The sequence below is a fragment of the Pithys albifrons genome, chromosome 9, assembly GCF_047495875.1.
Source record: "Pithys albifrons albifrons isolate INPA30051 chromosome 9, PitAlb_v1, whole genome shotgun sequence".
In the NCBI taxonomy this organism is placed as follows: domain Eukaryota; kingdom Metazoa; phylum Chordata; class Aves; order Passeriformes; family Thamnophilidae; genus Pithys; species Pithys albifrons.
The window spans coordinates 37,537,480-37,550,625 of NC_092466.1; the positions used below are offsets into that span (position 1 = coordinate 37,537,480).

Consider the following 13,146-nt stretch of genomic DNA (forward strand, 5'->3'; position numbering starts at 1 on the left):
ATCCAGCACAGCCCTGAGCACAAAGCAGGTCCCTCCTCAACAGGGAGATCCATCCCATAATCACTGAGTGGCTGGCAGTGCCCAGGCTGGCAGCAAAGCTCATTTTGGATTCAGATATCAAGCTTTGGAGACGCTCCATGCCAAGCAGGCCTGAGCTCCCCCATGCAGGAGAACCAGGAGTGCTGCAGATGTTCCTGTAGGGCCTTTCAGAGGTGTGGGTTGTGTTGGCTTCCTGTGGCCAGGCTTTGGTGGCAGGGGGGATACAGGGCAGGATTCTCTGAGAAGCTCCCAGAAGCTTCCCTGCAGCCCAGGGAGGGCCATCAGGGTGCAGAGACCCACCTGCAGCCCAGGGAGGTGCAGAGACCCACCTGCAGCCCAGGGAGGGCCATCAGGGTGCAGAGACCCACCTGCAGCCCAGGGAGGTGCAGAGACCCACCTACAGCCCAGGGAGGGCCATCAGGGTGCAGAGACCCACCTGCAGCCCAGGGAGGGCCATCAGGGTGCAGAGACCCACCTGCAGCCCAGGGAGGTGCAGAGACCCACCTGCAGCCCAGGGAGGGCCATCAGGGTGCAGAGACCCACCTGCAGCCCAGGGAGGGCCATCAGGGTGCAGAGACCCACCTGCAGCCCAGGGAGGGCCATCAGGGTGCAGAGACCCACCTGCAGCCCAGGGAGGTGCAGAGACCCACCTGCAGCCCAGGGAGGGCCATCAGGGTGCAGAGACCCACCTGCAGCCCAGGGAGGTGCAGAGACCAACCTGCAGCCCAGGGAGGGCCATCAGGGTGCAGAGACCCACCTGCAGCCCAGGGAGATGCAGAGACCCACCTGCAGCCCAGGGAGGTGCAGAGACCCACCTGCAGCCCAGGGAGGGCCATCAGGGCTCAGAGACCCACCTGCAGCCCAGGGACGTGCAGAGACCCACCTGCAGCCCAGGGAGGGCCATCAGGGCTCAGAGACCCACCTGCAGCCCAGGGAGGTGCAGAGACCCACCTGCAGCCCAGGGAGGTGCAGAGACCCACCTGCAGCCCAGGTAGATGCAGAGACCCACCTGCAGCCCAGGGAGGTGCAGAGATCCATTATTACAAGAAAGAGAAGAGCAGAGCACTTGGGCCTCCTGTGACCTCTCTTTTGTCCCAGGTGCTCTAAAAACATCCACATCCACCCTGTGTGCTCCCACAGCCTGCAAATCTGCCAGTGCACATAAATTATGGATTTACTTAAATCCTTTCTTTTCATATCCAGGAAACCCTGGAAAATATCTAAAGATTATCTACAAAAAAAACCTGTTTGGTTTTTTTCTCCTTCCTTTCACAGCTGTGACAGGTTGGCTGAAGAATCCTCTTACAGAAAGCACAAAAATAACTCCCAGACAGGGCAGAGCAGCCTGGAAAGAGCAAACATTTAAACCCAAACACCTTCAGAACCTTCATCAAGTGGGGCAGCTTCAAAAATGACCACCTTAGCAGTGACCTACACCCAGAGCTTGAACATCCCCCACCCAAAGATTATAATAATGATTTCATAAAGGGAAATACAGAATTGAAGCAGCATTTGGGGAAGGATTTTTCTGTCCAGTTGAGCTGGTCCAGGATGCAGCTTTACCACATGTCCTGCTGGTGACCACATCACTGCTGGAGGGGTTTTTCCCACCCACTGAGGGGTTTATGGATGAGGAAGGGAGGTCTAAGGGAGGGGGACAGAGCCAGGAGCTGGAGAGGATGGTGCTGCTTGAGAGGGAGCTGAAAAACAGGGAACAAAACCCTCCAGGAGTACAGATGGTTGGGTTGGGAGGGACTTTAAACATCATCCCATCCTACCTCCTGCCATGAGCAGGGACACCTCCCACCAGCCCAGGGTGCTCCAAGCCCTGTCCAACCTGGCCTTGGATACTCCCAGGGATGGGGCAGCCACAGCTTCTCTGCCCAACCTGTGTCAGGGCCTGTCCACCCTCCCAGGGAAGGATTCCTTCCCAATATCCCATCTGTCCCTGCCCTCTGACACTGGGAAGCCATTCCCTGTGTCCTGTCCCTCCATCCCTTGTCCCCAGTCCCTCTCCAGCTCTCCTGGAGCCCCTTCAGGCCCTGCCAGGGGCTCTCAGATGTCCCTGGAGCCTTCTCTTCTCCAGGTGAGCCCCCCCGATCTCCCAGACTGGCTCCAGAGGGGCTCCATCCCTGGAGCATCTCCTGGCCCTCCTCTGGATTCATTCCAGCAGCTGCACATCCTTCTGATGTCACAATTATCCATCCTGGGTGACAAACATGGGGCTGTTGGGGCTGCACAATTTATCTGTGCCCTGAAGAACAAGGCAGGGGAGGGACAACACTCTGAAGAAGGACTCAGAGCAACATCAGCAGCCAAGAGCTCCTGCAGAGCAGCTCCAGGGCTTCCCACCCCACCTTTGGGGGCTTTTTTCTTGGCGGTGGTTTGTGGGTGGTTTCTTTGGTTCTGTTCTAAGCAGAGGTTTATTTAAAGCCTGACCCCACTGAGACCTCAGGCAGGCAAAGCCCAACTCCATCCAAACCACCCCCCTCTTTGCTGTAACTCTTCCTGGAGCACCTTTTCCATGACACCTCCTTTAAACTGCCCTCTAACTTCAGTGTCCCATCAAATTTGGAAGGAGATGCTGTTCTCACATTCTCCTCTTTTCCCCAAAACTGAACCAGGGGCTGGAAAAGGTCCTTTCCCTTCTAATCACTGCAGGAAGTGTTTGTTTTGCTCCCCAATTGGATAAAATTTCAATTAAAAATATATAATTTCTCTTCCAAACAAAATTCATTTTTCAAACACTTCCTCCCTTCATCTCAGTGTGCTGGAAAAGTCAACCAGAAGTGGGAGCAAAACAGGGAAGCTGCTCTTTGGGGAACAAAAGAGCCTGGATTTTGCCACTGGAAGGTTCTGAACTCATTAAATCTCCACATTCCAAGCACTTACCTCTTCCAGGACATCTGCAAGCTTGCTGAGAATCTCCTCAGGAAGGCTCTGGAAGGTGGGAACGCTGCAACACAAGAGAAACCAGGATTAATGGAGCCCCTTGACATCTGTCCTCCCTCCTCCAGAGATATTCCACCCTCCTCCTCTGGGGCTGAGCAAGAAAAGCAGCACCTCATGGAACTCTGACCCCCTTCTGGCAGCCAAGGTGTGTTTGGTGGTGATGGGAGACCCTCTGGAGAACCTCCCACAAAGCCGGGAATGACCAAGGATCCCTCCAGGATGGCCTGGAGTTCACCTGCTCCACAAACCTGCTCAGCCACGTCTGTGACTGGGCACAGTTTCTCCTGAAAACCAGGAAGGAGGTAGAACATTAAAAGAGGGCAGAGAAGATTCAGCTCTAACCAGGGCAAAGGTGGGAAGCACATGGAGGTGTTGGAAACGTGGAGCACGGAGCTGCAAAGGGCATGGGGCAGCAACAAACCCCATCCAGCCACTCCAGAGATCACCGAAGGCTTTCCCAGTGGCTTTATATCCAAACTCATTGCCAAAAAAAGCAACCTTCCCACTGTTTTGGCAGCATTTCCCTCAGCAAAGAGCAGCAGGCCAGGCTGGACATGCTGGTTGGGCACAGTGACCCAAGGGCCACAAGGCTGGGGTGTAACTGCGTCTGGAGCATGGAATTGGGTCTCCAAATCTCCTGCCCTTGAAGCTGTGCCTCCACCACCTCCCAGCCCACCCTGCAAGGCTGTGGAGTTCTCCTCCTTGGAGACAAAAGCCACATGGACATGATCCTGAGCAACCAGCAGCCTCCACAGTAGGGCTGGACCAGATCATCTCCAGATGTCCGTTCCCAACCTCAACCAGCCTGTGACTGCAATCCCTGGTTCCTCATTCCCTGTTTTCCCTAAAAACCTGGTATTCCTCAGTATTCCCAAGGGTGCTGAAGGAGACACAGACACCAGGTTGGCTCCAGGGGCAGAAAAAGCAGCACTGCTTTAATTAACACACTTGTTCCCCCTGGGCTAATTATGAGTGCAGCTCCAGGAACCCCCAGCCTGGGCTGGGCCAGGGTTAGGGGTTTATGGCTCTGCCAAGGCTGTCCCCAAGAGCTGCTGCTCAAGAGTTGCTGTCTCAGGCCCCATTCCGTGGTGGGAACACAGTCCTGTCTCCCCAACATCAGATGGACCTTCCTAGAGCTCCAGGAAAGTGGGGGATGAGGTGCCAAGGGAGCCACTGAGGGGCAACTAAACCCCAAAACACACCATTGTCCAGGGGGGGCTGTGGCTGCCCCAGCCCTGGGAGTGCTCAAGGCTTGGAAGAGCTGAGGGAACCCCTGGAATGAAGGACCCGAAAGGTTTTTTCCAACCTGAATTATTCTATTTGCCTTCATTTCATTGAAAAAAAACTAAATCTAATTCAGGATAACAAGGCAGAGCCGGCCAAAAAATGCAGAAAACCATCCCCATTTCTGCTCCCAACATCATCCTTTTTTATCCTTAGGGAGTGCACTTTTGTCACTGGAAAACACCAGGGCCACAAGACAACAACAGCAAACAGACACAACTGGAAGGGAATTATAATTAAAATCTCAGCATTCCCAAATGAGGAATAAAGTGATGGGAGAAGGTGACAGCCCTGGGCAAGGGGACAGATTTTACACCCTCACACTCCCAGATGGGGAGGATGCACCATGGGGAGGGTTTGAGGCATAATTCTGCCTGTGCAAACCAGGGGGGCAGTGGGAGACATCCAGGAGGGAGCAAATCCATAAACCCCAGGAAAACAGCTCTGAGGGGAGAGAACAACTTGAATTCAGCAACAGAGCAGGTCATGGGAAAATCAGCTTGGTGAGACAACAAACTCTGCTCCACCATATCATGGAATTACAGCACTAATATCATGGAATTACAGCACTAATATCATGGAATTACAGCACTAATATCATGGAATTACAGCATTAATATCATGGAATCACAGCATTAACACCATAGAATCACAGCACTAATATCATGGAATTATACCATAAATATCATGGAATCACAGCATTAATATAATGAAATCAAAGCATTAATGTAATGGAATTACAGCATTAGAATCATGGAATGACACCATTAATATCATGGAATTACACCATAAATATAATGGAATCACACCCTAAATATCATGGATTATGATGGGCCGAAGTCCTTCTGAAGAGCCAGAAGTGACAATGCAGCCAAATATTTGAGACTCAAAAGAAAAGCTCTGAGAGGATTTGATTCTCCAGGTCAATAAAAACATCCCTCTGCTCTCTGCAGAACAACATTAAATGGATCCTTGATTACTAATAATAAAATATTCAAGAGCTCCTTCATTTCCCCCCTGCATTATTGAAAGAAATTCATAAAAACAGGAGTGTTTGGAAGTTTATTTCCATGTGGGTAGTTGCACTCAAAGGGAAATGGAGCCTCAGCTCTGGAGGGAGACCTTGGAGCAAAACAGCTGAGCTGCAAATTGCTCCAAGTGGGAAAACACCTTAGGGAGGAAAGGGGAACACAAAACTCCAAGGAAATCTCTGATCAGCACAGCAAGAGGTGGGAAAAATTGTGTTTCATTTGCTACAAGTGTGTGAGGTTTGTGTCAAAGCTGAACCCAGAGCAAAGCAAACCCTCAGCCCTCGAGGGTTGATCATTCCTGGTGAGAGGATCCACAGCAGATGCAGCTCCAGCTCGGCCAGAGGTGACTCCTCTGCCTCACAAAGCAGCATCAAGCACAGCCACACTTGGCCCAACAAGTTCTTCAAACCCACCAAGGATGAAGGTTTTAGAACACCCATGTCCCTCCCTCTGCACAGCAACACAGGCTCCAGCTGGAAGAAGACATTCTGGGCTCTGACCCTGAAGGTTCTCCATGAACTGCCAAGCTCAGGACTCTCCTCCCTCCCTGCACCACATGGGAGGGGTTTCAGTGGCTGCTCCTTCCCCAGACCAGCTCCCCCTCCACCAGGAGCTGTGGCAAAGTTTGGACTCCACCCCACCATCCTGGAGGTTTTCTCCAGCCTTAAGGATCCCCTGGTTCTGCTGCAGAACAGGCACAGGCAGCTTGTCCATCCCGCCCTCCCCAGTGCCCACCAGGCGGGGTGCCCACACTGCCCACAGCCCTGCCCTCTTAGCCCAGAAAATGAGGAGCAGCTTCTCCGTCTGCACTGAACACACCTCATGGAACAGCATAAGGAGCATCTCCAGCCTCCCTGCCCTCCAAGGACAGGATGAGGAGCATCTCCAGCCTCCCTGCCCTCCAAGGACAGGATGAGGAGCATCTCCAGCCTCCCTGATCTCCAAGGAACAGCATGAGGAGCATCTCCAGCCTCCCTGATCTCCAAGGAACAGCATAGGGAGCATCTTCAGCCTCCCTGCCCTCCAAGGACAGGATGAGGAGCATCTTCAGCCTCCCTGATCTCCAAGGACAGGATGAGGAGCATCTCCAGCCTCCCTGCCCTCCAAGGAACAGCATAGGGAGCATCTTCAGCCTCCCTGATCTCCAAGAAACAGCATAAGGAGCATCTCCAGCCTCCCTGATCTCCAAGGAACAGCATAAGGAGCATCTCCAGCCTCCCTGATCTCCAAGGAACAGCATGAGGAGCATCTCCAGCCTCCCTGATCTCCAAGGAACAGCATAAGGAGCATCTCCAGCCTCCCTGCCCTCCAAGGACAGGATGAGGAGCATCTCCAGCCTCCCTGCCCTCCAAGAAACAGCATAAGGAGCATCTCCAGCCTCCCTGATCTCCAAGGAACAGCATGAGGAGCATCTCCAGCCTCCCTGATCTCCAAGGAACAGCATAAGGAGCATCTCCAGCCTCCCTGCCCTCCAAGGACAGGATGAGGAGCATCTCCAGCCTCCCTGCCCTCCAAGAAACAGCATAAGGAGCATCTCCAGCCTCCCTGATCTCCAAGGAACAGCATGAGGAGCATCTCCAGCCTCCCTGATCTCCAAGGAACAGCATAAGGAGCATCTCCAGCCTCCCTGATCTCCAAGGAACAGCATAAGGAGCATCTCCAGCCTCCATGCCCAGAGGCCCCCTGGGCTCTGCCAGGGAAAGAGAAGGAGAAGCCCCTGCTGGTGAGTAGAAATGCCTTCTCCTGGCTGTGTTCCCCCCTGCTCAACCACGGCACACGGTGCAGGGGGTGGCAGTCCCTGTGCCCACTGAGGCCACCACGGGGAACTGTGACACCTTCTCCAGGGAGCTCAAGGTGCCCAACAGCAGCTGCCAAACTCAGGGCAAACAGCTGGGCCACAACACCCAGCCTGGCCTCTGTCCTGATAGAGAGACAAAGATGTGCCCAAACCCACAGGAGGTGGGAAGGGTTGGGTTCCATCTTGAGGACGTGCTCAACCCCCAGGGAGAAGCCACATCCCCCATCAGCAACACTTGGATTCCTCCTGGTGATCCATCCCTTGGTACAAAACCAGTCAGGGCTTCCAAGCAATGCTGGCTGTGGCCCAAGGGCTTGATTGCAGCCCAGAAAGCTCCTGGTGGCAGAGATGCCAACACTGTGACAGGACATTTATCTTCTGACACTCACACAAACTCTGCAGGGATTGTGGCTCTTCCTCTCTCAGCCCAACACAAAGGCAACTGTTCACTTCCTAAATGCCTTCCAAGATGTGCTGCCCAAACTTCTGAAGGCTGTTCATGGATGCTCATCTGGCCTCACAGACAGCAGCAGATGGTCCTCCTGGGTCAGCTCTGGAACAAAACCTTCATCTTTTATCTCTGGTTGGCAGCACAACAAATGCTGTTGGTGCCACCGTGCCCTGCCCTGGGCCAGCTGGGCAAGCAGAGCTCAAAACTCCAAACCCAGCAGTGAAAGGGAAATGAAGCCTGTCTGAGCTGCCTCAAACCCTTGGGGATGGACACCCAGCTGGAGTGAAGGTTGAGAAGTGTAGCAGACCCTGCTGAGCACCGTTGGGATCCTCCTAAAGAAGGAACGGAGGTTGGACCTGATGCAGCACAAGCTGAGGCTTCATTGAAGATAAACCCCCCAAAAAGGGGGTTTGAAGAACTCAATCTGCCCACTGGCCACCCAGCTGTGGCAGGAGGGGACTGCTGGCTCCACCAGGACCGTGGCCTTGGAAAAAAGCAACTCGGGAATGTATTTGCAGCCTTATTGGTGAGAGTTTACCAAAATTTCCTGGATAATCTTTCATGCTGTTTTCTCTTTGCCTTCTTAAGGCAAGGCAAGGGAAGAGAATCATGGAAGGGTTTGGGTTTGGGGAGACCTTAAAATTCATCTAATTCCACCCCCTGCCATGGGCAGGGACACCTTCCACCAGCCCAGGTTGCTCCAAGCCCTGTCCAAGCTGGCCTTGGACACTCCCAGGGATGGGAAAACTTCTACTTAAAGTGGCATCTTTTAGAAGACAAATTCAGAAGGATAAAACCCTCTTGCTCCTAAACCAAATTTATATCTCAGGGGGCAGATCCTGTCCTGTTAATCCAGGCAATCCCTGGGAGCTGAGCTGGTGCAGGGGCTGTGCTGGGTCAGGTGAGGGGAGAACAGGCCAACCCTTGTGATTTGGAGGAGCAAGTGCTGCCTTTTTTCCATCTGTGGTACCCACCAGAGAAAGGAAAGAAATTCAGAAAAGGTGTATTTATTTCTTAAAAAACTAATCCTTACCCCTCCACACATGGAATTGCTAAGTCAGGGCTGGGCTTCCTGCAGCAATTTCCTGCACACTTTGGTGAGATTCATGGAATTATTGAGGTTGGAAAAGACTCCCAAGGGCACAGAGCCCACCCCGTGCCCGATGCCCACCTTGGCAAAGCCCTCCCAGCCCATGGAGCCCACCCTGTGCCCAATGCCCACCTTGGCAAAGCCCTTCCAGCCCATGGAGCCCACCCTGTGCCCAATGCCCACCTTGGCAAAGCCCTTCCAGCCCATGGAGCCCACCCTGTGCCCAATGCCCACCTTGGCAAAGCCCTCCCAGCCCACAGAGCCCACCCTGTGCCCAATGCCCACCTTGGCAAAGCCCTTCCAGCCCATGGAGCCCACCCTGTGCCCAATGCCCACCTTGGCAAAGCCCTTCCAGCCCATGGAGCTCACCCTGTGCCCAATGCCCACCTTGGCAAAGCCCTCCCAGCCCACAGAGCCCACCCTGTGCCCAATGCCCACCTTGGCAAAGCCCTCCCAGCCCATGGAGCCCACCCTGTGCCCGATGCCCACCTTGTCCCCCAGCCCAGAGCACTGAGAGTGCCACGGCCAGTCCTGCCTTGGGCACCTCCAGGGCTGGGCACTCCAAACCTCCCTGGGCAGCCCCTGCCAAGGCCTGACCACCCTTTCCAGGCAGAAATTCCTGCTGCTGTGCCCCCTGCCCTGGCCCAGCCTGACCATCACCTGCCCCCACCCCCTGACCTTCTCTGGGGTGGTCTGTTGGCATCTCAAGGCCAAAATTCCCGATTTCCCTGCAGGGAATGAGAAACATCCTCCCAAGGCTGTGGTGGCACACCCTGGAATCATTAAGGTGGAAAAGCCTCCAAGGCCACTGAGTCCAACAGTGCCATGTCCCTCCTAACCCCTGTGCCCAGTCACCACACCTCCCTGACTTTTGAAGCCTTGCAGGGCCCCAGTGCCAGCCCAGGCTCTGTTTGTCTTCAGGAGGCTGCAGCTGAACTCCAGAGGATTATTTTGCCCCTGCCAAGGGCTCATTATCACACACAACCCTCCCACTGCATCTCATTTGTCACTTGTTGGGGAGACTGTACAATTTAATACAAAAATTCAATTATTGCTGTCACGGTGAGAGAGAGGGACAGAAATGAGGAGGTACATGAAGCCCTTCTCCCATTTTGCAGGGATTCAGTCAGGATGATTCATCCTGAAAAGGACAATTGCTCCCAAAGAGCCACAAAGACTCAGCAGCAGCAGCAGCGACTCTGGGAACATCAGTGAACTTCAGGCAGGCACAGTTGTGGTTACTCATCTCCAGGCTCCCCCTGCCCAGCAGTGCTGCTCCTGTGCCTCCTCCTGGAGGGCACCTACACCCGCTTTCATCCTGGCAGGATGCTGTGGGATCATCTCTGCTGAGGCACTTGAGGCTTCTTCAAATCAATTTGCAAATCAGTTTGTACCTGCAGTGCTAAAGTAAAAGCTGCTGGACCTTCCACCTCACCTGTTTTGTCACAGAGTCACTGAGGCTGGGAAAGATCCCCAAGGGCACAGAGCCCACCCTGTGCCTGATGCCCACCTTGGCAAAGCCCTCCCAGCTCACGGAGCCCACCCTGTGCCCGATGCCCACCTTGGCAAAGCCCTCCCAGCCCACGGAGCCCACCCTGTGCCCGATGCCCACCTTGGCAAAGCCCTCCCAGCCCACAGAGCCCACCCTGTGCCCGATGCCCACCTTGTCCTCCAGCCCAGAGCACTGAGTGCCACAGCCAGTCCTGCCTTGGGCACCTCCAGGGCTGGGCACTCCAAACCTCCCTGGGCAGCCCCTGCCAAGGCCTGACCACCCTTTCCAGGCAGAAATTCCTGCTGCTGTGCCCCCTGCCCCTGCCCCAGCTCTGTTCCCTCCTCTCCAGCCCCTCAGGGTCTCTCCTGTCAGGAGTGCCCAGAACTGGCCCAGCCCTCGAGGGGTCCCAGCAGTGCCAGTGCAGGGACAGGCACTGCCCTGGGGCTGTGACACCTGTTTTTGATAAAACAGTGATTAAAAAGCCATCACTCAAAGCCTCCCAGCCCTGAACACTTTTGTTTCCATGATCCTGCATTCACAGTCCAGCTGAAATTAAACTGTCCTTGCCTTGCAGTGGAATTCTCTCTTCAAAACAGTTTTGCTGTCAAGGAGTTTGGTATTTTTTCCCCATTCTCTGGGGGGCTTCATGGGAAATGAACCCTCACCCTTCAGATCCACAGTGGGTGCACCAAGCCCCCTCTCTGCTTCTTTAGTGAATCACAGAATCCCAGAATGGTTTGGGTGGGAAGGGACATTAAAGCCCATCCAGTGCCACCCCTTCCATGGGCAGGGACACCTCCCACCAGCCCAGGGTGCTCCAAGCCCTGTCCAGCCTGGCCTTGGGGACTGAAACCACAATTGCAGCACCAGGACAAAGTCCAACCAGAGCACCACCTCCCACACCACAGTGATCCTGGAAAACAAAAGCCCCTTGTGACTGACGCCAGGCTTGTCCCAAAAGAGATCCTAAACCCCTGATGGATGCAATGGTGACACAGTGAGCACAGAGAAGGGAGAAGTGTCATTTCAGTGCCCATCCTGCCTTGTCCCTCTCCTCCAAGCCGGGTATTTCCACCATCCCCAGGCCCCAGAGAGGGCAGACTTGTTGACTCTCACAGATCTCTGCTGCACTTGACAGGAAATTGTCACAATAATCTCCTGCTGCCACCGACCCTGCCAACCCCATTTCCCAGGAGCTGTTTTGTGCTGGAATGCTGCTCCCCTCCCTCCCACCCTTCAACAGAAGGATCACCAAGATGACCATACTTTTCTGACTTCACAATTACAGAGGAGCTACAAAAGAAAAAGGAGCTGTGCATGTTTTTAAGATCATGTGAATCACGAGCGTTTCGTGTTCTCCAGGCAAGTTCCCACCAAACCAAAGGGACCTGGAGGAGACACGGAGCTCCTGCAGCTCCAGTGGAGGCATCTCTGGCAGCAGCTCTGGCAGCAGCAAAGGCTGAGGGAGCTGGGGCTGGGCAGCCTCCAGAGCAGAGCCTGGCAGGGACCTCCCCAGGGCTGGCAGTGCCTGCAGGGAGGGGGCAGAGCACGGCCCGGGCTCTGCTCGGGGGGCCCAGCCATGGCACCAGAGCAACGGGCAGCAACTGATGCCCAGCAAGTGCCACCTGGGCAGGAGGAAGAACTTCTTGGCTGGGCAGTGCCCCAGCCCTGAGCAGAGCCCAGAGAGGGGGGGAGTCTCCTCCCTGGGGATATCCCCGAGCTGTGTGGGCACAAAGCTGTGCCATGTGCTCTGGGATGGCCCTGCTGGGGCAGGAGGTGGCACCAGATGCCCCACTGTGGGCCCTCCCAGCCTGACATTCTGTGTAACATGGAGAGTTTACTAAAAACTTGCTCCCTGGCAGAGCTTTTGACTGAATCTACACAGGCCCCATGGAAATCAATATCTCCTTTTTTTGTTGTTAGTTACTACAAGAAGATACTTTGAAATGTAGCAAATGGACAATGTAAGATTACAAAACTCTGAGTGTCCTGCCCGAGGCATTCCCAGGAAGAGCTGATGGGGTGACCTGTGGCTGGGAGTATGATCTGTGGTTGGGAGCACCATCACCTGCCACACACAGCCAAAGGCAGCAGAACTGGCTTTGGGGGCAACCTGGAGCTCCTCAGTCTGGACAGATACACCTGAGATGATTCATGGAGGGACAAGCCCAAACAAAAGCCCTTTGGGTCAGCAGATCACCAGTGAGAACAGGATGGAGTTGGTTCCTCCTGCACAGAGAGACAACCCACAGGAAAGGCCTCAGAGTGCAGAGTAGTTGGTGCTTCTTCAAGGTGGACACCCAGAACCACCACGCTAGGACGGAATTCTGAGAGAGGCCTCAAGTGAACTCATCCCAGAGGCATCTGAGTCCTTCCCACAGACAGTGTTGGTGCAGACCCCAGGCAGGAATCCCCACGGGGGCCACCAGGACATTCTCCCAGCCCTTCCCACCTGGATCCAGGCCATTCTCCCAGCCCTTCCCAAATGGAGCCAGGACATTCTCCCAGTCCTTCCCATCTGGATCCAGGCCATTCTCCCAGCCCTTCCCAAATGGAGCCAGGACATTCTCCCAGTCCTTCCCATCTGGATCCAGGCCATTCTCCCAGCCCTTCCCAAATGGAGCCAAGGCCATTCTCCCAGCCCTGCCCACCCGGACCCAGGCCATTCTCCCAGCCCTTCCCAAATGGAGCCAGGACATTCTCCCAGCCCTGCCCACCCAGATCCAGGCCATTCTCCCAGCCCTCTCCACCCACATCCAGGCCATTCTGAGGGCTCACAGATGGCAGCTGCTCTGAATTCCTCATTTCTAATGGCTTTTCTCCCCACCTCAGCATCCCAAACACCTTCAAAATCCCTCTAAAGCCATCACTGGGACACCTCTCTTCTCCAGGATAAGCCTCATTCCCTTCTGGAATTTCCTGTATTCCCTTATTGAATATTCCTGTATTGAATTACAGAGGAGGAGGATCTCTGAGTTCATGATGCTGTTGATTTTCTCCTCCCTTCAC

The 13,146-nt window shown here is 54.5% G+C and overlaps 1 protein-coding gene across 4 annotated transcripts in view; it reads right to left on the reverse strand.

Annotated features, from left to right (window-relative positions):
• The window catches only part of PRKG1 (protein kinase cGMP-dependent 1), a 341,078-nt gene that overhangs the window by 99,429 nt on the left and 228,503 nt on the right, over positions 1-13,146 (reverse strand). For all 4 annotated transcript variants that reach the window (XM_071563624.1, XM_071563623.1, XM_071563622.1 and 1 more), the window contains one exon: positions 2,932-2,995. In XM_071563624.1, the coding sequence (XP_071419725.1) occupies positions 2,932-2,995 (64 nt within the window). The remainder of the gene's footprint in view (positions 1-2,931; positions 2,996-13,146) is intronic.